We start from the raw sequence: 24,093 nt of genomic DNA on the forward strand, positions 1-24,093 counted from the left end.
ATATGATACACAGCACAACCAAGTTCCACATTTGATGCACTTCACCTTTCTGCATAGCACCACAGGTGGTATGTGTATGGGCTTGTGGCTGTAAACTGCCCACCCCATGATACATTGCACCTATCTGGTGCACTGTGCATATGATGCACAGTGTATTTGACAGATGCATGATGCTTTGCATCATCCTGGCTGTCAGAAAGAGTGTGCACATGATGCACATTATTTGACAACTCTACGCATGATGCATTGCGACTTTCTGGCAGCATAGGAAGGGGTGAATGTGCTAATGCTACATCAGCCCATGGGAACAATCAGCTCAGCCTGACAGATAATTGACACTGTCATGCTATGATTCACTGCACACCCTCCTCCTGCATTACTCATGTAGCTGAGCCTAGAGCCCCAACGCATCAACCTCACACTAACTGCTGAATCAACTGTTTCGACATTGAAAAGTCACTCTATGAAAAATAATGACTGTATTTTTGTGAGCAAAACGGCAGCCCATCTCGTGCCAACTATCCCAGCCCAGCTCTACTCTTGACACATTGCACCCTTCAGGCACCGTAACAAAGGTGGAATGTGCAGGAGAGTGTATATGATGCACAGTGTGTTTGACAGATGCATGATGCATTGTTAATCACTGCACTGTACCAGGCTAGCTGAATACAGCTAACAACCAGGGTTCTAAATTAACTTTTTTCAAAAAAGTTACCAGCCAATCAGAATTTCCACTAGCCAAATTTTTTCCCGGTGAAAATAAGAGAGATTATGAGTGCCACTGAATGCATTTGATCATTTTATTTACATTGTTGGCATGAAAAATGCACAGAAAGTACAACACATGAAACAAAATATACACAGAAAGTGCAAACATTTAATTTATACAAACAAAAAATGCTGTCAGATTTATTATTTTATAAAAGACATTTTTCCAGTATTTAGTATCATTACATTCTTAATAAAATGTATTTTTCCTTTCAACTTAAAGTGTTTCTGCTTTCCTTCTTTAATAAGAAATATATATAAGTAACAGCCATGACTTAAACACTTGCAAAAAATTGCATTGGTAATAAATTGAATTATGTATGTACAACTAGAAAACACAAATAGTGCAGCAGGCAGTATTGCAGACTCCTCAGGCTCTCCTGATGACTTCGGGCACTCTCATGGTCCTTTACTGCCTCGACTTTAAAATTATTAGTCCCCACCACAAAATTATTCGTCTTGTTTTTTTCTTTCGTGTACATGCGGCAATCCTTACAAAACATGACGGCATTTTCGTGATCAAACACAAGCCATTCACGACCTGTCAGCCATTTAGCGTTAAACTTTCTTTTCTTCGTTTCGCACGCTTTGTCGACATTCTCATCCCCTGCCTCCTTCCTCTTCTCGCCCCCAGACGTCTGTCCCAACCACCGCAGCATTTAGTTTAACTTTACTTTTTACTTTTAGCTAGCTCAGTCTCCTTTTTTACAGTTTATACGCCGCCGTTCATTCTTCTTCTTTTTCTTTGTGTTTGCGTTTCCGTGGTTTCTCGCGCCGGTTGCACTACAGACTGTAGTGTGCCTGCGCACAGCCAATGGGCGTCTTGGACGTCATCACGTAGCATTACGACAGTGTTCATGGGAAATGTAGGACGGACTGTCAGGGGGACAAATGACCAAGAACTGTAGAGCGGCTCTGACTGACATGATTGCCTAATGCATTACCGGCCAAATTGGCTAGTAAGTTTTTATTTACACCCGCCAATATGAATTTTAACCCGCATTTGGCGGGTTGGCGGGTGTTAATTTAGAACCCTGTTAATATCCTGTTAATTTTCTGCATGTTACGCTCAGAATTTGAAGCCTCCTCTTTAAATCTGTAAATCGGTGCTCCACATGTGTGTTTGGCCTTCAGAAGTGACTGATGAACGTCTCAAAGCCCGATGCCTCCAGCGTCAGTGCTGAAACACTGACTCTAACCCTGCATGTGAATCAGGAGTTTGCGTCTCGTTGGTGTACTTTCCGCTCAGTTTTGTTGCGTGTACGCTGTGAAGTGGAGTTTTGATGCGCTCATCGATTAGCGAATGGCTCCTTTGTTCATCTTTCTTTTCAGTCATCATTTGACTTCTTTCTTTGACTCTTTCTCTTTCTCTTGGCAGCCATTTCATTCTCCTCTTTTCTCTCTTTGTTGCTGTTTCTTTGACTCGTCCCCTAATGGTGCTGTTTCATCATTTGTGTTTTTCAGTCGATATCAGCAATAAAGTTTTTTTTAAGTTCTGTTTTGTTGTTGAACAGAACAACTGAAACTTTTTTTGTTTTTGTGTCAGAAGTAAAATAAACTTCAGTAATGTACTGTACTTAAGTACAATTTTAAGGTACTTGTACTTTGCTTGAGTATTTCTACTTCCTGCTACTTTCTTCTGCATTTCTTCCAAAGCTTCAGTTACTTTGGAGATTCACATTATTACTACAAAATATGATCAGAGAATAAACGATGAAGTAAAATTACAGATGAAACTGCAATATAAAAGTACTGTGAGATGATCCATTCCGAGTACTTTTACTTTGTTCTTTAAGTATGCTCCTTCTGTACTTGTACTCCAGTACAATGTTGATGTGAGTACTTCTCCCTCAGAAATACTAGAAATGTGAATAAAAGGCAGAATAAAAAGCTGGAGTCTTTCAGACTTTCTACTTCCTGATTCCTGTCATTGATGCACATTTGAAATAAAGGTTTTCAGTCATAAAATGTTTTTGTCAGAGGATTAAAGAGAAATAGATGAGATAAAGGAGATTAAAGCTCTTTGTGAAGGACATGAGACTGTTTCTGTGTCTGACAACAGTGAGGAAAGTCTGTTAGTTTGTCTCTCTCTCTCTCTCTCTCTCTCTCTCTCTCTCTCTCTGTCTCTGTCTCCTGCTGCTGCTTCCGTGTGGTGCTGTTACGCTGCTTCCTGTCTGAACTTTGCTTTCACTTACTGTCGTCGGTGTGTCGCAGTTTGTTTTCTCCTCTGAAGCTCCAGCTGAAGGTAAAGTAACTCATTTCAGGTGTTTTTTACTCAAGCTGTCGTTAGCTTAGCTTCAGCACAAACGGCATCGATCTGCAGCTCCGTCCATCGTTTCTCCAAACTCAAGTACTGTTATTAAGTACAGTCTGGAAGTACTTGTACTTTACTTGAATATTTCTGCTATTTTAAATTTCTCCTGTGTAAATATTTGACTTTCTCCTTCACTTAACAATGATCGAGGATCATTCAGCCGTAAAGAAACTTTCAGTCATGTTGAATTTACTGAATATTCCACAAACTGAAGCTTCCTGTCAGATTCAGTCAGTGTGTGTCAGTGGATGTCAACGGTCGTCCAGGCATCAAGTGTGTGTTCACTTCACTGCAGCTTCATGGCGCCATCTAGTGGACTGATAGAAAAACAGCAGCTCGGCCTCACACTGCTGTCTGACTGCATTCAGCTGACACTGATATGAAAGACGAGATAACAGCCAATCAGAGGAGGAGCAGCTGATATTTGGACAGGAGAAACCATGAAAGGATGAATTCAGCTGATGTGCACATGAATGATTTGTGTTTCCTCTCCAGATCAAAGTGTGTGTGAGCTGACGTGAGTTCAGCAGCATGAATCGGTGTGAGGACAGAGAGGAGGGAGTCCGTCCCTCTAAAACCAGTCTGTGTGGGGACGATGACGGCCAGACCAAAGCTCAGAGGTGAGACCAGGATCTCTGACTGTCCAGGACTCGTCTCCATGTCAGAGCACTCGAATCTCTCCACCATCATTATTCACACTCAAAGCTCTGTGTGTGTTGTGTTGAAGGCCAGAGCAGCAGGACCCACCAGCCTCACCTCAACCTGGACCTGGACCTGGACCTGGACCTGGACCTGGACCTGGACCCAGCTGTGTGTCCTTCAAGAGTGACAGGTCAAAGGGTCGCCTCATTGACTTTAAACAGCAACATGTCTCTGACAGACAGTAAGTTGTTCTCAGTATGAAACTTGTGTTGGACAATTTGACCTGAAATGTCCACATGTCCTCCTCATGTTGTCCACTGCTGATGTTTGTCCTCATTAAATCCAGTCTGACCAGTTGTCCTTCTAATGTTCATGTTGTCCTAGAATGATGATGAAGGTTAGAGCTAGATTAGTGTTAAAGGACATTTGTCCAGTCTGTCCCTAAACAGCACTGACATGTCCACATGTGGACACTGAAAGCTGAGGATAATATGAGGCTTCAGCACAAATCCAGTGGGGACCTTCCAAAGTCTCTTTACCATCAAACTCCCTCTGAATGTTGGACTAAAATGCTTCAGTGACCATCGTCTCTAAATAACAGTCAGGATATTTGTGCTGAGTCTCGTGATGCAAACGTTAGAAAACAGACCAACAGAGTCGGTGCTGATGGACTCCACAGTTTAGTTTGTTGTCTGTCAATCACAGTAAAATCTGCTCAGAAATCAGTCCGTTGAGTCCTGCTTTGGTCCAAGATTTGATGGGCAAATGAAGCGATGATCCACAGACTGAAATCATTCAGCTTCATGTTTGATTGAACTTTGGTGTGTTGATCCTTTTCTTGTTGATAGCTGCTAGTTTCTCCAGCAGCTTCTGAGTCTGAAGAAGAAAAAGTCAATTTCCATCCCTGGTGGTCTTCCTCTGTGTCTGACAGGATCGATGGGAGATCAGCCTCTGATGGACCTGAATCTGGACCTGGACCTGAACCCAGCTGTGTGTCCTTGAAGAGTGAACGGTCAATGGGTTGCTTCATTGATTTTAAAGGAGATGGACCGTCTGCTGCAAAGAGGTAAACTGTTAATAATATCAAAATCTGACAGATTCTTGTTTGAACTGTTATTTACCCAGAGAAGTTTTTAAAACCTGTTTGTTTATTTTCAGCATCGTTCTTCTTCTCATTCGTTTATATCCTCACATGTGGAAGCTGCCCAGTATAACCAGTCTTCAACTCTTGACTCCAGCTGAACATTTCCTCCACACACACCTTCTGACTGATGACTGCATGAGTATAAAACAGTGACTTGATTGAGGCTAACAGATGCTAACGAAGGCTAACCCTGATTCCACTGAGTTCCTCCATCAAATCAACATGTTGTGGTTTTCAGTCATGTGACAACACAAACACAAACATGTCAGTGATAACAGCTGGACTGAGATCAGCTGCTGTGAAACACAGAATGAAGCAACACAGAGAGTCTGAGGAAACACACAGTCTGTTTGTGATTGATGCTGCTGATGGATTCACAAAGTCAAGAACAACACTGACGGCGGCATCATGGCGCCTCACATCAGGCTGGAGTTGTGCCTCTGTGAAGACGTCTGATGCAGAGAAGGGTGTTATGGGTGACTAAAGGCTGCAGGAGCTCAGGGAGGTGCAGCAACAGCTGCACCTGTTTCCTTCATGTAGTCCAGAGAAGAACGTTCCAGCTTTCATTTGAAACACAGCTGGATGTGAAATCACCCTCAGCTTTGCTTTGATCCAGTATTCTCTGCTTCTCTCTTTGCTTTTCTCGTGTTTCACTCACTTTATTGTGACTCACTGCCAATTTGTGCTGGACAGGTAGCATCCAGTTAGCTTGTGTGAGCTGTGTGATGCTGTCCACAGTATTATAGGGGTCAATGAGAACTGGAGGGACTCAACCAGACAAGCTGGTGAACCAACACAGTAAAGTGAAAGCTGCACAGAAATGCAGACTGGACTGTTGATTCACGGTGGGATCAGCAGTACGAGCAACACTTTAATGTCAGTGGAAACCATCTGATTCAATGTTGGAATCAACACTTCAGCTGAAAGGACCTTCAGCTGGTGTTTGTCTCTGTGTGGACGGACATGATGTGAGCTAATTCCTCATGATTCCTCCACAGAGTCCACCAGGAGAGCTCAGAGGTTCCCAGTGGTCAGTCTGCCCTGCAGCATCAAACTCACCTGGACTCCATATTTATGGTCTGTACATGTAAAACAGCTGCTTTCAAATCTATTCTGTTCACAATAATCTCCACGCTGCACTTTTTAGACAAGTGGACCGTCAGTCTGTCCAATATGGATCTGATGTTTGCTTCCACTTTGTGTCATTCATATCATCTTCTGTTCCAGCTGCTGGAGGAGAACATTGTCTCTTTTGTGAGGAACGAGCTGAAAAAGATCAAGACGGTTCTGAGTTCAGATAACCCAGAATGCTTAGAGAGTCAGGGGGAGGATGAGGATGCAGAGCAGAGGAGGAGCAGCAGAGAGGCATTTCTGAAGATCACACAGCACTTCCTGAGGAGAATGGAGGAGGAGGAGCTGGCTGAGCGTCTGCAGAGCAGTAAGAGGATTTCTCTAAAGGTTTAACTGCTGGATCAGTGGAACATTCACTGATGTCTCAACAGATGGACCAAAATGTGTTCAGACAAGGACATTCAATTCTCATCTGAACTTTATCAATCACTTAATGATTTATTTGTTGTGTCTTCATTCAGAACATCTTGCCTCAGTTTGTCACCTTAAACTTAAATGTAACCTGAAGGAGAAGTTCCAGTGTGTGTTTGAGGGGATCGCTAAAGCAGGAAAGCGGACCCTCCTGAATCAGATCTACACAGAGCTCTTCATCACAGAGGGAGGGACTGGACAGGTCAATGATGAACATGAGGTCAGACAGATTGAAACAGCATCCAGGAAACCACACGGACCAGAAACCACAATCAGATGTGAAGACATCTTTAAACCACCTGGACGAGATGAACCAATCAGAACAGTGATGACAAAGGGAGTGGCTGGCATTGGGAAGACAGTCTTAACACAGAAGTTCACTCTGGACTGGGCTGAAGACAAAGCCCACCAGGACATACAGTTCATGTTTCCATTCACTTTCAGAGAGCTGAATGTGCTGAAAGAGAAAAAGTTCAGCTTGGTGGAACTTGTTCATCACTTCTTTCCTGAAACCAAAGAAGCAGGAATCTGCAGGTTTGAAGAGTTCAGGGTTTTGTTCATCGCTGACGGTCTGGATGAGTGTCGACTTCCTCTGGACTTCCACAGCAATGAGATTCTGACTGATGTTGCAAAGTCCACCTCAGTGGATGTGCTGCTGACAAACCTCATCAGGAGGAAACTGCTTCCCTCTGCTCGCCTCTGGATAACCACACGACCTGCAGCAGCCAATCAGATCCCTCCTGAGTGTGTTGACGTGGTGACAGAGGTCAGAGGGTTCAATGATGAACAGAAGGAGGAGTACTTCTGGAAGAGGTTCAGAGACAAGGAGCAGGCCAACAGAATCATCTCCCACATCAAGACATCACAAAGCCTCCACATCATGTGCCACATCCCGGTCTTCTGCTGGATCACTGCTACAGTTCTGGAGGATGTGATGAAGACCAGAGAGGAAGGAGAGCTGCCCAAGACCCTGACTCAGATGTACATCCACTTCCTGGTGGTTCAGTCCAAAGTGAAGAACATCAAGTATGATGGAGGAGCTGAGTCAGATTCTCAGTGGACTCCAGAGAGCAGGAAGATGATTGAATCTCTGGGAAAACTGGCTTTTGAGCAGCTGCAGAAAGGAAACCTGATCTTCTATGAATCAGACCTGACAGAGTGTGGCATCAATATCAGAGCAGCCTCAGTGTACTCAGGAGTGTTCACACAGATCTTCAAAGAGGAGAGAGGACTGTACCAGGACAAGGTGTTCTGCTTCGTCCATCTGAGTGTTCAGGAGTTTCTGGCTGCTCTTCATGTCCATCTGACCTTCATCAAGTCTCGAGTCAATCTGCTGTCAGAAGAACAAACAACCTGGTGGGCTAAACAATTTAGAAATGAACTAACACATCTCCACCAGAGTGCTGTGGACAAGGCCTTACAGAGTCCAAATGGACACCTGGACTTGTTCCTCCGATTCCTCCTTGGTCTGTCACTGCAGACCAATCAGAATCTCCTACAAGGCCTGCTGACACAGACAGGAAGTGGCTCAAAGTCCAATCAGGTAACAATTGAGTACATCAAAAAGAAGATTGAAGAGACTCCCTCTCCAGAGCGAAGCATCAATCTGTTCCACTGTCTGAATGAACTGAATGATCGCTCTCTGGTGGATCAGATCCAACAGTCCTTGAGTTCAGGAAGTCTCTCCACAGATAAACTGTCTCCTGCTCAGTGGTCAGCTCTGGTCTTCATCTTACTGTCATCAGAAAAAGATCTGGACTCGTTTGACCTGAAGAAATTCACTGCTTCACAGGAGGCTCTTCTGAGGCTGCTGCCAGTGGTCAAAGCCTCCAAGAAAGCTCTGTAAGTACAGAGATAGTCAAGTTTATTCATCAATAAATACTCTGATATCTAACTTACTGTTTGCTTCCTTCCTATGTCTCTTCAGACTGAGTGGCTGTAACCTCTCAGAGAGATGCTGTGAAGTTCTGTCCTTAGTCCTCAGATCCCAGTCCTCCAGTCTGAGAGAGCTGGACCTGAGTCACAACAACCTGCAGGATTCAGGAGTGAAGTTGCTGTCTGCTGGACTGGAGAGTCCACACTGTGCACTGGAAACTCTCAAGTCAGATCAAGTTACACAACAATATAGCTGAAAATATCTGAAGTATATTCAGATTATCTGCTTGCATAAAGCCTTTTCAAACATGGAAAAATATTTCTACAGCTAAACTTTCATTTGTGAGATTTTTTAAATCAAACTCACACATTCAGATTCGTGCATACTATTTTTTCACATGCACACAAAAGATGATGTTCGACTGAAGGCTGTGAAATTATTTCTGATCATTTCACAAAAACTCAAGATATCAATAAGCCTCATTTTCTCCCAGATTCATTTTTTTTATATCATGTGATGTTGGTTTCTAGATGTCTGTTTATTCGTGATTTAATGATGATTTATTGTCACATATACAACATGTTTATGATGGAACAGCAAAGATTTGAACACATGCTGAGAAGAGACTCAACATTTGAAAATAAATGATCTTTTTCTTCTCTTCTTCAGACTGAGTGGCTGTAACCTCTCAAAGAGAAGCTGTGGAGTTCTGTCCTCAGTCCTCAGATCACAGTCCTCCAGTCTGAGAGAGCTGGACCTGAGTAACAACAACCTGAAGGATTCAGGAGTGAAGCTGCTGTTTGCTGGACTGGAGGATCCACACTGGAGACTGGAAACTCTCAGGTCAGATCAAGTTACTGTTTGTATTGACAGATTTAAGTTAGTTCTGTACATTTAGAGATTCATTTAATTTAAACAGTCTCCCTCATGTCAGGATTTGAATCTTTCATTCTACTAAACTTCATCCAGCAGGTTGAAACATGAGACTCAGGAACTGGATTCAGGTCTGACACTGTCCCCTCATGAGGGACACATGACTGTGTTGTTACAGACATGAAGACAATGAATCAACATCTACAACATGTTTATGATGGAACAGCAAAGATTTGAACACACGCTGAGAAGAGACTCAACATTTGAAAATAAATGATCTTTTTCTTCTCTTCTTCAGACTGAGTGGCTGTAACCTCTCGAAGAGAAGCTGTGGAGTTCTGTCCTCAGTCCTCAGATCCCAGTCCTCCAGTCTGAGAGGGCTGGACCTGAGTAACAACAACCTGCAAGATTCAGGAGTGAAGCTGCTGTCTGCTGGACTGGAGAGTCCACACTGTGCACTGGAAACTCTCAGGTCAGATCAAGTTACTGTTTGTGTTGACAGATTTAAATTAGTTCTGTACTTTTAGAGATTCATTTAGTTTAAACAGTCTCTCTCATGTCAGGATTTGAATCTTTCAGTCTACTTTGTTAACTTTCAGATCTCTGACAGATTGATGATTTTGAGTTCGTGAAATGATGATCAGAAATAATTTACCAGTCTGCAGTTGTAGATCATCTTTTCTGTGCATGTCAGAAAAATGTGTGCACGTGTCTGAATGTGTGAACTAAAAACAAAAATCCCTCAAATTCAAGTTTGCCGATGTGTCATAAAGTTTCGTAGCTGTTGAAATATTTTGCAAATCTGTAATTAAAATCTGTGCAGGAATATTTTCCACAGTGTGGTTTCACAAAGTGCAGCATGGGTCATTAAACCTGATGAACTGAATATCGATCAGAGTGCTGAGTCATGGGAAACGTGAATTCTGAAAGACTATGAGTCAGCAGTTTGAGTCCAGCACAGAGGCTGTCTCATGTGAAGCTCAGTGGGATGAAGGACAAAACAAATTGGACCAAGCCAGGCTTCCTCTGTGTGAGCTGCCTCAACTAAACACGAAGTCCAGGCAGAGATAACGGCATCATGACGGTGGTTATCAGCTTCCTTTGTTAACTCAGGTTTCCTTCATCAGGCTCTGTGCACGTTCCCATAAAAATAGACGTTTGCTTCATCATTTGACTCTTTGTCACCACAAAAAGGACCAATCATGTCCCCCCTCCTTCAGTCCAGAGGAACAGGTTGTTATAATGGAGAGCTTTGGAGAATGTAAAAAATACAAGAGGAAAATGAAGACTGTTGCTGCACATAAGACGAGAGAGGAATGCTGGCAGAAAACTGCTGATCCTTTAAATCATTCACTTCACATATTAGTTTCAGCACTCAGTCACTCTCAGAGCCTCCTGTTTACTTTTAACTGCACATTCGAGAGTTTGAAACTTTAAACTTCGTCCAGCAGGTTTAAACATGAGACTCAGGAACCGGATTCAGGTCTGACACTGTCCTCTCATGAAGGACACATGACTGTGTTCCTACAGACATGAAGACAATGAATCAACATCTACAACATGTTTATGATGGAACAGCAAAGATTTGAACACACACTGAGAAGAGACTCAACATTTTAAAATAAATGTTCTTTTTCTTCTTGTTCTTCTTCAGACTGAGTGGCTGTAACCTCTCAGAGAGAAGCTGTGAAGTTCTGTTCTCAGTCATCAGATTCCAGTCCTCCAGTCTGAGAGAGCTGGATCTCAGTAACAACTACCTGCGGGATTCCGGAGTGAAGCTGCTGTCTGCTGGACTGGAGAGTCCACACTGTGCACTGGAAACTCTCAGGTCAGATCAAGTTACTGCTTGTATTGACAGGCATAGAGGCTGTATCACGTGTAGCTCTGGAGGATGAACTACGATGTAAGTTTGACAAAACAGCTTTCTTTGTTCACTGAGGTTTCCTTCATCAGCCTCTGTGCAGATTCCAAAAAAAGAGATGTTTGGTTCATCAACACTGTCCCTGCAAATAAGACAAGAGAGACATGCTGACAGAAAGCTACGAGCCGATGATAAATACCAATAAACTCATCAGTTGTTCTATTAGCTGCAGTTCCCGCAGTGTCAAATGAAACTGACAGTAAATCAGGACCACACATAAAACCAGAATCCAAAGTGGTCTCTAGATTCTGTACCTTCATCATTCTTTTAGTGTGTGTGACACCCTCAACCACAGACACAACCAGAGCTCCACAGAACACAGCCTCTATGGCTGACTCAAACTGTTCCTCTGAATATATCACACAACTCTGAGCTTTCAGTCAGTGGAACAGCAGCACAGCTGTGTTCTTACAGACATGAGGATAATGAATGGACGCCTGCGTGGACTGAGAGACGCTCAGTGAATTATTTCCTATCAGCTCAGTGAACTTGTAGCTGAAACTTCAGTGTCACTCACAAAGATAGGAAATTTGTGTTTCAGTCTCTCAGACTCTGAAACTTCACTGCTGAAAATATCTGAAGTATATTCAGATTATCTGTTTGAACAAAACCTTTTCAAACATGGAAAAATATTTCTACAGCTAAACTTTCATTTGTGAGATTTTTTAAATCAAACTCACACATTCAGATTCATGCATAGTATTTTTTCACATGCACACAAAAGACGATGTTCGACTGAAGGCTGTGAAATTATTTCTGATTTCACAAAAACTCAGAATATCAATGAGCCTCATTTTCTACCAGATTCATTTTTTTTATATCATGTGATGTTGGTTTCTGGATGTCTGTTTATTCCTGGTTCAGTGATGATTTATTGTCACATCTACAACATGTTTATGATGGAACAGCAAAGATTTGAACACACGCAGAGAAGAGACTCAACATTTGAAAATAAATGTTCTTTTTCTTCTTCTTCTTCAGACTGAGTGGCTGTAACCTCTCAGAGACAAACTGTGAAGTTCTGTCCTCAGTCCTCAGATCCCAGTCCTCCAGTCTGAGAGAGCTGGACCTCAGTAACAACAACCTGTGGGATTCAGGAGTGAAGCTGCTGTCTGCTGGACTGGAGAGTCCACACTGTGCACTGGAAACTCTCAGGTCAGATCAAGTTACTGTTTGTTGTAAAAGCGTTGACGTCCTTATTTAACCTCAGAAGTCCACACGTTTGACACATACATATATTGATTTGCAGATTTTTTCTCTCAATGTTCCTTTTATTAATGAAGTCTGGCTGAGATGGAAATCCTCATTTCTGTGTTGTTGTCATGTGACTTTGATTAGTGGACATCACTTTATTCCTGATTCAGTCATGATTAATTACCACAAAGGTGTTGCTGAGGACCTCAGGAAGTGAAGTGTCGAGTGTGAAGTTGTTGACCTCAAACACAGAAACTGTTGAGAATTATTATGTGTTGTAAATCCTCCCATGTGATGCTGCTCAGCCTATCAGATCTCTGCATTTTGAGAGCAATGATTTGTCGGACACAGCAGGACCCTCAGATGATCTTCCATGTGTGTTGTTCTGTGTGTTTGCAGGCTGTCAGGCTGTCTGATCACAGAGGAAGGCTGTGCTTCTCTGGCCTCAGCTCTGAGATCCAACCCCTCCCATCTGAGAGAGCTGGACCTGAGCTACAATCATCCAGGAGACTCAGGAGTGAAGCTGCTGTCTGCTGGACCGGAGGATCCTCACTGCAGACTGGACACTCTCAGGTATGAAGAGGCTGCTGCAGCCACAGTCAGTCAGTGTGAAAGAGGAGGAAGAGCTGGAAACATGTTGTCTGTCTTTTTGGTTGATGGTGGATGTGAGTGAGACATGAACAATCACACATGTAGGAAACCTTTGTCCTTTGATCACAACATGAACATGAAAACATGAAAAAGATCAATATTCCTTTTTTTGTCCCGCGAGGGGAAATTCCAGTGCTGTAACAGGCTGCCACTCGTATGGCGCCACAACCTCTGAAAAACATGAAAAGGACATATTTGTGTTGGAGGTCTCAAGGAGAACATCTCCAGGAACAAACATGATAATGACCTGTTGGTCATAATTGATGCAGTTTGGACAGATCTCTGCATGGTAAAAGAACTGTCTGTCAGTTTGACAAATGTCCTTTTTGTCCCCAAAAGACATAAAAACAAGCTTCCAATAAGTCCAAAGCAGTTGTATTTAGTTCAAACTGCTGGAACCTGACAACCACAGGACAGAGCAGGACTTTTGAGACACTTCATTCAAGTGTTTTCCTCAAAATGTTGGACTGTTTCTTCATCAGTGGAGAACAATTGGACTGAACATGGTCTTCACAGCAAACATGGCTTGTAAATATAAAAAATATATTTAATATAAAATAAATATAAAAAATATTTCAATGTGCAGACATCAAGTGGCTCTTCTTGTTCTGGTGAACTTCAGGAAGTTTGACTTGAAAAGATTTCCACACAACAGAGTCATGATGACTTGTCTCAGATATTGAATTTATTGACAGTATTCACACTTCTAATGAACACATGAAGCATGGTCACATATGGGACATGATGAGGAGAACCATGTCCAATAATCAATGATTAAAGCTCTGTTGGTTTGTTCAGCGAAGACAAAGTCAGACTGATTATTGATCATCACAGGTGGGAGAGCGAGAGAGCGATCAATGAGTGAAGCAGCTTAGAATAGAAGTCAGCAACAGATTGAAATGAGGAAATGAGCTGATGAAGGCAGATTTAATGATGAGAGAGAATCAGTGTCGCTGTCAGTGTCTGAGCAGAGCTGAAGAGGTTTAGGGGCAGCAGGGAGAAGCAGGCCGGATCAACATATTGGGTTTGTGTTTATGAGAGTGATGTAACGTCCATGTTTGCGTGCTGAAAGAGGAGGTGCTGCTCTCACCCCCCTCCTCCTTTCAGGGTGGAGCCTGCTGGAGTCCGATGGTTGAGACCAGGTCTGAGGAAGTGTAAGTGTGTCTTTAATTTGACTGATGAAAACAAAGCAGAGCACATTCAGCCATCTTCAAACTGTGACATCACTCATTCACATCTCTGATGTCATCATCAAACTGTCCATCAATCAACAGATGATGGATCAATAACTGCAGCTGTTTTCTTCTTCTTCTCTCCATCAGATTCCTGTGAACTCAAACTGGACACAAACACAGTGAACAGAAACATCAAACTGTCTGACAACAACAGGACGATGATGTATGTCAAGAAGGATCAGTCATATCCTGATCATCCAGACAGGTTTGACCAGTGGCCTCAGCTGCTGTGTGGAACTGGTCTGACTGGTCGCTGTTACTGGGAGGTCGAGTGGAGAGGAAGAGTTTCTGTATCAGTGAGTTACAGAAGAATCAGAAGGAAAGGAGACAGGAGAGAGTGTTTGTTTGGATGGAATGATCAGTCCTGGAGACTGCTCTGCTCTGATGGTGGTGATTACGTTGTCAGTCACAATAGCATAATAACACCTATCTTCTTCTCCTCCTCCTCCTCCTCCTCCTCCTCCTCCTCCTCCTCCTCCTCTGTCTCTCACAGAGTAGGAGTGTATGTGGACTGTCCTGCTGGCACTCTGTCCTTCTACAGAGTCTCCTCTGACTCACTGATCCACCTCCACACCTTCAACACCACATTCACTGAACCTCTTTATCCTGGCTTTGGGTTCTGGTCCTGGTTTGGTTCCTCAGTGTCTCTGTGTCCTCTGTAGGAGGGAGAGTCTCCTCCTGTTAGAGAAACACTGCTGAACAGATCAGTTGAGTCTGTGCAGGATCTCAGTCACATCAGTCTTTCAGGTTATTGGAATAAATTGATCAATGAACTTTGTTGAAAATGATTGAAAAGATTCCTCATTAATTTGTGAACTTCTTCCACTTCCAGTCCTTTAAAGATGGAAGCTGTGATCATTAAATTGTGGAAACACTGTTGATTTGAACCTTCAGCTGTGTGTTGATTTCAATTCTGGATCTTGTTCCAATCAAACCTGAATGTGACTGTGAGTGTTTGTTGTGTCTCTCAGATCAGGACTAGAGGTCCACCGATACGTTTTTTTCAGGGCTGATACAGATTATTAGAAATCAAGGAGACCGATAACTGTTGAAATATCAGATATCACCTTGATTGTTTCACTTCATGTTGTGTTTTCATGGTTCATTTTACTCAACAACATCAAGCTGAACCAAGAGTCAAGTGAGCACAAACTAATTCCTGATGGCTGATACGCTATGGAGGGCTAAAAGTGCCAAAATTAAATAAATAAATATATCATTAAATAATTAATCAAATATGTCATTAATTAATTAAAATTGCAATTAAATACATAAATGTGTTATTAAATGTGTCATTAATTCATTAAAATACCAATTCATTTTAGGTAAAAAACATATACTATTATTTTACTAATTAATTAATTATTTCATGGTCCTTGTGTTGCAGTGGATCATGAATTTATTTTATCTGTCAACCTCGCCCGTCAAAGCAGGTGGGCGGATCCTAACACCTGATTGGTGTTCATCAAGTCAAGGCAAATCGATTCCAGATAATGGATTGATGCAGAGCTTGTGAACACATTCCGATACACTGAGTGGCGTTATTCACCTCTACGTTGGTTTGGATACTCTATTAAACAAAACTTTATTGGCAACCGCTAAAAATCTAGACTCGGTCCTCTAGCCCCAATGTTGATACAGCGTGTGAGTTGCAGGACAAAATGTCAAAAACCTGCCCAGAGCTGCTGAGAGAAGCAGCGAATTTGATTGAGGAAGCTGTGAGCAGAACTCCTCCAGCTCCGGCGGCTCAGTCACAGCAGATACCTGCTGCTCCATCACGTAACGTTACACCTGTCCAAGGTAAGCTAAATGATTTAATGTTAGCCAGGTGTGCTACTAATCAGTGACTCGGGACCCAGGTGTGGGTTAAATTAGATAACAATTTAGAGTTTGATCGAAAATGTATTTGCAGTAGGCTCATTACTGTGTGCTTCATGTGTACATGTTCGATGTAGCTAAATGGTGGGAGCATAAAACTAGTTCTCTAATCGGCAAAATAGTGTTGGCTGGCAGTGACATGCCAAGATAGAAGTTGAAGCTGTTTTAGCTGACTGGTGACCATTGAGCTGTGACATTTTTCTGTGTTGCAGCTGAGGTAGCAAGGCTCTTTGACATTTTCAGGTCAGTATGAAATTAGGGATTTACCAAAACCAAAAAAAAAAAAAAAGTTTGTACTGTCTGTGGCTCATTGAAATTATTTGCAGTTCAACTCGGCATTTCTTTTTAGTCATAAGTATTTCCATATGTTCATATTCGACTCAAACGTGATTGATTTTCATAGTGTGAATAATATTTGTCACAGGCTTTAGGTGAGTCAATATGAGTTATGTCTATTTTTTTTTTTTTAATACAGGGAATGACAACTATCCCATGGTTATAACAAATAAACTGATGGAAGTGTTTCCGAAGCTCAAAGAAGGGGGAGGCTTTGAATTTCTAAAAACTGCAGGATCTACTCGTAGCCGAAATCTTGTGCTGCTCGCGTGTCCCAGCACTGGATACACCCTTGCTTGATCTGAAAGATCCATCGACGATGATTGGACAGGCTACAATCTACATACGTCCACTTCAACGAGGACTTGGATCACAAAGAAACAGACAATGGTTTGTGTCATCACAATAGTGTTGCTGTAAGATTGTGTGTAACTTAAACTCAGTCAATAGAAAAATGACACCTGCAAGATATAATTAGATAAGAGAATACAATTACACACAATTAATAACTGTTAATAATAACTGTTAAAATATTTAGTTTTTGTTCAGAATGCTGTTATTATGTCAACTCAGCTTTGTAACAGATTCTGCAGATGTTGGGCCTCATGTTTGTCAGTGACATGGCCAGAACTTTCCTCCTTTTCTGTAGACTGAGAGGATATCTGCAGGTGACATGCCAACTCACAACATGTCTCTCCGGAATATATAACTTTATTATTGTTGTTGTCTAGAATGGACGCTTATTAAAGAACCAGCTCAAGCTGCCAAAGTTTTCAAAGAGAATCTGCTAAGGGAACATGCATCTGGGAAACCACTGAGAATGAAAATGGATGTAAGGGAGTCTGAAGAGGACAGGGAACGGGAACTTCTCTCATTCTACAAACAGCCGCAAGAATGGGCATGTCCACTTCACTGTACTCTTCTTGGTAGGTAATACAAAGTTTGTAATATAAACGTATCAGTAAAGTTTATACCACTCAAGTATCTTATATGGAATTGTTACATGGGAGAATGGGATCCAAAAATTATATAATTTGATGACCACTTATGAAAAGCACAATATTCTCCTGTTATCTGGAATAGTCAATATTAAGGATGCTATTCTAAAATTACAGCCAATAGTTATGTTACCTTATCCAGTTAACTGCATTAGTCAGCCACTGTTTTTCCACTGTGTTATTATCAGTATTTTGTTCAAGGTGATGTTGCTGTCGGAGAGGGAGTGATGCGGTACTTTATGACAACAATAATATCCAAACTGCAGTTTGGATTCAGTCTAGATCTTGGTAAGTCTCTTTTGAAGGTTAATATGATGCAATTTTTAAATGTATATCAGTTGTTAATTGTTCTGACTTTATCCCCTGCTCTCTTGGTACTTTACAGGAGGAATGGGCCGAACACTGCTTTTTGAGGGTGAACCTGACCATCTTGTTCCAGCAGCATCAGAGGTGCTCATTGAAAGTGACCTCTTCCGGGTTGCAGGAAGGATGTTGGCCCACAGCTTTCTGCATGACGGCCCCCATGTCACAGGATTACTGCTGTAGTTCATGTACTGTTCAACGGGGACCCTGAAACGGCAACTGTTGTTACAGAAGACTGTCCTGATCTGCACATCAGGAGTATCATAAAACTGGTATGTATCATAAAAAAAACTTTGCCTTGCAAAATTATTGTTTTGGCAAATCTAATAACTTGTATGGTCTTGATTTTAGCTTGAACATGAAGAACTTACACCAGAACAGAAGGACACAGTTTCAGATCTTTCCCTGTCGTGGGATCTCCCGGCAGTCAACAAAACAAATCGGAGATGGCTACATAACAAACTCCTACTGCATGCAGTGAGTTCCTGCTGGTTAAGTGACAGAATTCATTGCTGTAGTTGTTGAAATTATAGAAGGCTTGTTATGTTATGTGAACACTGGCAGAGATGGAAAACATTTAGCATATTCTTTAGCATTTGCTTATAGTCATGTTGAAGTTCTTGAAAACCAGCATTTAATTCATATACAGTTTAACTACTTCAATATTTCTCACTCCTGCAAGTGTTGATAGAACAGTGGCATATTTTAAAAAACCCAATTTCACAAATGTTGACACAGTAGGAAAATGATTATACAAAACAAAATGTAATCCTTTACAAAAAAAGAGAGCAGCTCAGCAACACACATCTGGTTTTGTGAATTTGCCTTTTGATAATATACTTTGAAAAGGCGATACAGTCAAGTGTTCACTGCATTTGAGCACTAAAGACATCAGTTGCAGAAATGTATAAAATGGAATACATTATTCTAAAATGTGTTAATGTCTTAAGGGTTGATATATTCTGTACTAGTTTGAATGGATTTTATAAAGCACTTCATTATGCTTTTATGAACATTTTCCCTACTGTGCCAACTTTTGTAAAAGTTGGGTTGAGGATTTGGTCTGTAATATGGGTTGGGCCTGTCTCTTAGGTCATTGGGAGGACCATGCGCCAAATTAAACAGCTGAGAAAGGGACTGAAAGATGTGATGGTATGGCCCCTGCTGACATCTAGGCCAGATGTTGTCTCACTTCTTTTCCCTAAAATGGCTGAAATGCAGTTCACACCCCAGGTATGTCATTTAATTTAGTTACATTTGTGACTTGACTTAATGAATTGAGCCAATGACCGAGCTGGTTATTTTTCCATTTACCAAGAATGTGATCTGCATATTCCTTCACCAAAATAAGTTCTCCCTTTAAAATAATTACATTGATGTGTTTTTTAAGATGCTCCTAGAAAAAATCACATGGCCAACTGAGGACAGTGATGATGAAGACTTTGACATAGAGTCCACGTGCCGCATCACTGGCTTCCTAAGGATGTTCATTGAAACAGGTATTAACACCTTATTTGGCAAATGTATTGCTCTCTTTACAAATGCTTCTATGTCTCATGGATAGATATGATCAATTAAAGTTCAACTAAATGTTGTCTTGAATCCATTTTATGACTTTTAGCTTCATCAGGTACACTGGCCCAGCTGCTGACATTCTGGGTTGGCTGGGAGAAGCTTCCTCCTGAACTGAAAGTGGAGATCTCTGGGGGAACCCTTCCTACGTCCTCCACATGCTTTGAAACACTAAAGCTGCCAGCTCATTTCAAAACCTACATGGACTTCGAGGAAGCACTTGTCTGTGCCATAAGTAGTGCACAGACTGGATTTGGACTTATTTAAGTTTTCAGACAGATGTCATTGAATGTACTGTTCAGTAGGTCAGGTCAACTGACACATGTTCGGTGTCGTTGAAAACATTTAACATACTGTGCAGTAGTTGATCAGTGTTTTATTCAAAATATTTTTTCCACTTACTGAAACCAAACAGTTCTGCATCTTCAGCAGTGTTAACAGAACAACATTCATGTTATTCATTCTGTGGCTAATAATGAGACAGGAAGAAAATGAGTGGAGCTGTGCATTTACAAGATCTTAACAATGATTATAGTAGAGCTTCAAAGTAAAACAGCTTTTTTTCTTTTTTTAAGAAAGCAAACTTTTTCAGTTTATGCTTGCTTGTTGTAAGATGCTAAATAAAAGCATGGGTTGGATATCAGTCTGCTATGATTCTTGATAAAACTTGCACAGTCTCTACAAATGATCTAAGTGCATCAGTTACAGAAACTCCTGGAGCTGGCAAAATGGCAACCTCTTCCAGCGAGAGCTCACGGGCCAGCTGCATCTCGGGGACTGACACAGTGCCTCCATGAAGACTGTGAGGTCCATTCCAGTCGATCCCATAGTCTTCATAAACCTGAATGGAGGACAAGCATGATCAATCTTGTACTTAAAACTAATTACACAAAATATTTTAGATTGTTATTTTTGGTCACCAACTCGGTGAAAAACTAAATGTTGCCTATTCAGTTTTGTAAAATAATACACTATTAGTACACTATTGTGTATACTTATGCACAGTATACACAATAGAAACTACAGCTCAGAGGTTGATCTTTGAAAGCTCAGGAGACTTTGAAGATGCTATAACCTCTGTTTCAAGTAAAATATTTTCTCCCATAATTCCTTTGAAGAACAGACATTTAAAAAGTGTTAAAAGTTAATCTTTAACCTCAGTAGGATCCTCCATAGGGCCTTGCTCTCTGTATCTTCTCCAGAGTTGCTGTGGTGACTGATTCCTTTCAGTTCTAAGACCATGAAAGTTCCAAGCATCCCTGAAAGAGTCAAGGCTTTGCTGGATTAGTGGAAAGAAACTCCGGTGCAGTGCGAAAAGATGGACTTCATTGTCTGGATTCAGTGTTCCCTGATCTTCCAATGAAGTGAAGATCTGATAGAAGAGGTCCAGGGTATGTTCATACACATCTCTCCACATCCTTTCTATTCTGTGTTTAGGAAAAAAAATTGACAAGGTGTTAATTTATGTGACATATGCTAAAGAAGTACACTCAACTGGTATGCTGCTTGTGTGAGCCTAGTTGCCAAACATTTTTTTACCGTTGATTGTGGACACTTCTGCCTGTGATGTGCGAATTCCTGTCAGTACCTCTGCTCCTGATCATAATTCTGCTACATCTGCATTCTCGCCCCCTTTATCAGACCGTACCCTTGATGGCAGCCCGTACTCCTCAACAGCAGCGATAAAGCTCTGTAAGACCGTACTAGCTCTGTTATTGCCAGCCACAGTCAGGTAGACGACTAAACGACTGAATCCATCCACCCCACCATGGACAACAAATCTCCACCTGTCAGGCAATTGTGAACACAAAAAGGCACAACTTTATTGTAAAACAATTCTAATGACATCTATCGAAAGAGCCATTGTTTATCTGCTAGTATCACTGACCTGATGAGCTTATGATTGCCATCTATATGCCATAAAGAGTTTGGGCCAGAAACAGAATACTGCCGTCGTCTTAATACACGCAGTCTTAGACGTCTCATGTAGACTCCCTCTGCATCAACTCTGCGTAAAGACTCTTGCAGTCTTGAGACTGAGGGGAGGAAAGTAAAATAAATAACCATAAACTCAATGCCAACTTCATTAGAAACACCTGTCTAACATACTAGACCAGTACTGGGACAAACACTTGAGGAGTCACTTATCTTGAGGAAATGGTGGTGTCATAATAAAAGACAATATAATGATGTGTGTAAAACTACTACACTACAGAACCACCACAGCCTCAAAAATAATCAGAGTTCACTTAATTTTCTGAAAGAGAATAAACAAGTTGCAAACCATACTTCAGGATAGGATACTTTAATGCAATGGCAATGGCTATTGGCTTCAAGTAAACTGCAAATAAAATTACTGATGCATTACAAATGGATACATGAATATTATCTTAAAATTAGCTAGGCTCACTAATTTACTTTGTAGTTCATATTTAAATAATAAATACATTAAAAATAAATTCAATCATACAACAGTTAGTTCTGACCGGGTAAATTGATTGGACAAGAGGCATGTAATAGTAAAATCACTTCTCTCACAGGTTTTCGAAATATAACCTTAGCCAACTATTACACTCGCTATATTGTTGCAAACTGACGTTCACGCCGAGAAGATGGATATGATGACATTTGTAGAGGTGTTGCAGGCTATCAAAGCAAAGCTGTGATATTGTTTGAACTGAATTATCAGTGGTCATTTGTTGAGATATTGATGAAGATGAGGGAGAGTGGAAGCTGTGTCGACATCCAAGTTTGCCAACGTTTCATCAGCCGAACTGGACAAAATTACAGTGGCAGATCCATAAGGCTACAAAGTAGCGTTGTGATTGCCGAGTGTGTGTGTGCTGCGTTGCCTGGCAACGGACTGAGGGAACTGTTTTTTTCGTGGAGCTATATAGCCTAACATAGCCTACTTGAATAATTTATTTCATCACCCTCTATTAACATTTCCTTACTCAGCATTGTTAAAAGCTGTGGTTGAACTTTTGTATAAAAGCAATATCACACGAGAAGTTGTGATGTTGTACTATATCGTTAAATATTGCCCATATTATTTTATACTCACTTGGAACACGCACACCTCTTGCATTCAGATGACCTCGCATTAGCTTGTAGCCGGTGTTTGGATGTCTTCTGTGGACTTCACTTACAATATGGTCCAACTCCTCATCATTCACCGCTGAATACAGGTCTGTCTTTCTGCACAAACAAAAAACATTAACATCGAGTAATACACTGAATGTAATAGGCTCTGTGCGCAAGCCTCGTGACGTACTTCCGATTCCGCCTGAAATCAGCAAACCAGTTTCCGGTTTATTCCCGCTCCAGTCAAAACAACGCTAAAATAAATACAAGGAATGAAAAATGAATCAACATCCACGAAAGAAGACGAAGTATAATGTGAGAGGGACTTTTAAGTTCCAGAAGACGGTGGGTGGCTCTAATGAGCACTGTTGTGTGCCACTATGTGCCAGCTCAAGTCGCTATAACAGCGAGCTTAGCTTCCACTGCTTCCCGAAGGACACCGAACTTCGTGCACAGTGGCTGCAGAAAATATGCAGGATGGGATTTTCGGTAACTCAGCATACGAAGGTATGCAGCCGACATTTCGAAATACCCCCACAGGTAGACGGGTTTTAGCAGCAAACGCAGTGCCAACACTGTTTGAATGGAACAGTTACACAGCAACCAAGACAAGAGCCGGTGTTTGGGATCACCGCCCTCGACTGACATCAAGCCCAGAAACATCACCTGTGCCCTGATCTTTGTCTGACACTGAAATGGACATAAAGTCAACACAGTTAGCACAACAAGTAACAGTAAAGAACATACGAAGCAAACGCGAAACTAAAAAATTAGCACGTTGCTAATGTCAGCTAGTCAGCTAACGTCACCAATAAATCACTTACCCTCGTACTGGTGAACGTAACTAGAGATGTAGAGACGAAACCCTTTTACCCGTTTGCTCTTCGGAGCAGGGGAGTGGGCATCCACGATACGATGAACATTGTTGATAGATATCTTTGGCAGATTTTGCAGGCATCTTGTAAAGTTCATTGTGATGTGGATGAAGCTAGCCGCAAACCGGAAACTGGTTTGCCGACTTCAGGCGAAAAACGGAAGTACGTCACATGGCTTGTGCACAGAGGCTATAGGCCTATCCTTTCTGAGTAGATGAGACTGGCAATTCATAAACTGAAAACTCGTGAATTTAGTGTAAATACCTTAAACCGTATTGTTGCATGCGCCTCCTGATGGTCCTCTTTGACACTCCAAGCACCGCTGCAATTTGACAGGTAATCCACAAAGAACGTGATGTTCCAGAACTGCCCTCGGTATGTCAAACGCCAAACGCCCTGGTCCCTGTGTGTCCTCCTGTTGCACCCTGGTACCAGAAATGCGGCGGAGTGCTTCTTCTAAATTTGCAGTCACTCTATGGTCAACATCTTGGTCGGAAAGTGCGGAAATAACTCCAACAACTTCAATAAATTCCTCTGCTTTACACGCTACATGCTCGGGGTCAGCAGGTCCTGCTTCCACATACTCTGCAAGGTCTACAATATCTCTAAACAACTCTCTAGAAAGTTCATGGAGATCCTCCATCAACACAGCCACCATGTCTAGAAAGACTTCTTCTACTTTCGGTTTCAAGGCAGACCAAAGCAGTGGATTACACTCGATTCGCGTTAGCCCCGCCCACCAACGTTGATGGGTGAGGTTGACACAAGGACCATGAAATAATTAATTAATTAGTGAAATTATATATATATATATATATATATCTTCT

At 41.7% G+C, this 24,093-nt stretch overlaps 1 protein-coding gene and 2 long non-coding RNA genes across 3 annotated transcripts; all 3 read left to right on the forward strand.

Annotated features, from left to right (window-relative positions):
• Positions 1 to 2,595: 2,595 nt before the first annotated feature.
• Positions 2,596 to 6,332, forward strand: LOC143315646 (uncharacterized). Its single transcript, XM_076722971.1, has 4 exons — positions 2,596 to 2,603; positions 4,656 to 4,790; positions 5,867 to 5,945; positions 6,096 to 6,332. The coding sequence occupies exons 1-4, from the start codon at positions 2,596 to 2,598 to the stop codon at positions 6,330 to 6,332; spliced, it is 459 nt and encodes a 152-aa protein (XP_076579086.1).
• A 6,490-nt stretch (positions 6,333 to 12,822) lies between these two features.
• On the forward strand, positions 12,823 to 14,269 carry LOC143316097 (uncharacterized). The gene is made up of 3 exons (XR_013076250.1): positions 12,823 to 12,847; positions 14,033 to 14,079; positions 14,248 to 14,269. It is a non-coding gene; the product is annotated as an uncharacterized LOC143316097 (long non-coding RNA).
• A 2,878-nt stretch (positions 14,270 to 17,147) lies between these two features.
• LOC143315737 (uncharacterized) lies at positions 17,148 to 17,891 on the forward strand. Its single transcript, XR_013076171.1, has 3 exons — positions 17,148 to 17,300; positions 17,574 to 17,660; positions 17,758 to 17,891. It is a non-coding gene; the product is annotated as an uncharacterized LOC143315737 (long non-coding RNA).
• The last annotated feature ends 6,202 nt before the right edge of the window (positions 17,892 to 24,093 follow it).

The sequence above is a fragment of the Chaetodon auriga genome, chromosome 23 (genome assembly GCF_051107435.1).
Source record: "Chaetodon auriga isolate fChaAug3 chromosome 23, fChaAug3.hap1, whole genome shotgun sequence".
Lineage (NCBI taxonomy): Eukaryota > Metazoa > Chordata > Actinopteri > Chaetodontiformes > Chaetodontidae > Chaetodon > Chaetodon auriga.

What these genes read in the sequence shown, in the direction of transcription:
- LOC143315646 (XM_076722971.1), top strand. An exon ending in GGACCGTCTGCTGCAAAGAG is followed by an intron (nt 4,791 to 5,866) that starts GTAAACTGTTAA and finishes ATTCCTCCACAG; the next exon opens with AGTCCACCAGGAGAGCTCAG. An exon ending in ACCTGGACTCCATATTTATG is followed by an intron (nt 5,946 to 6,095) that starts GTCTGTACATGT and finishes CTTCTGTTCCAG; the next exon opens with CTGCTGGAGGAGAACATTGT.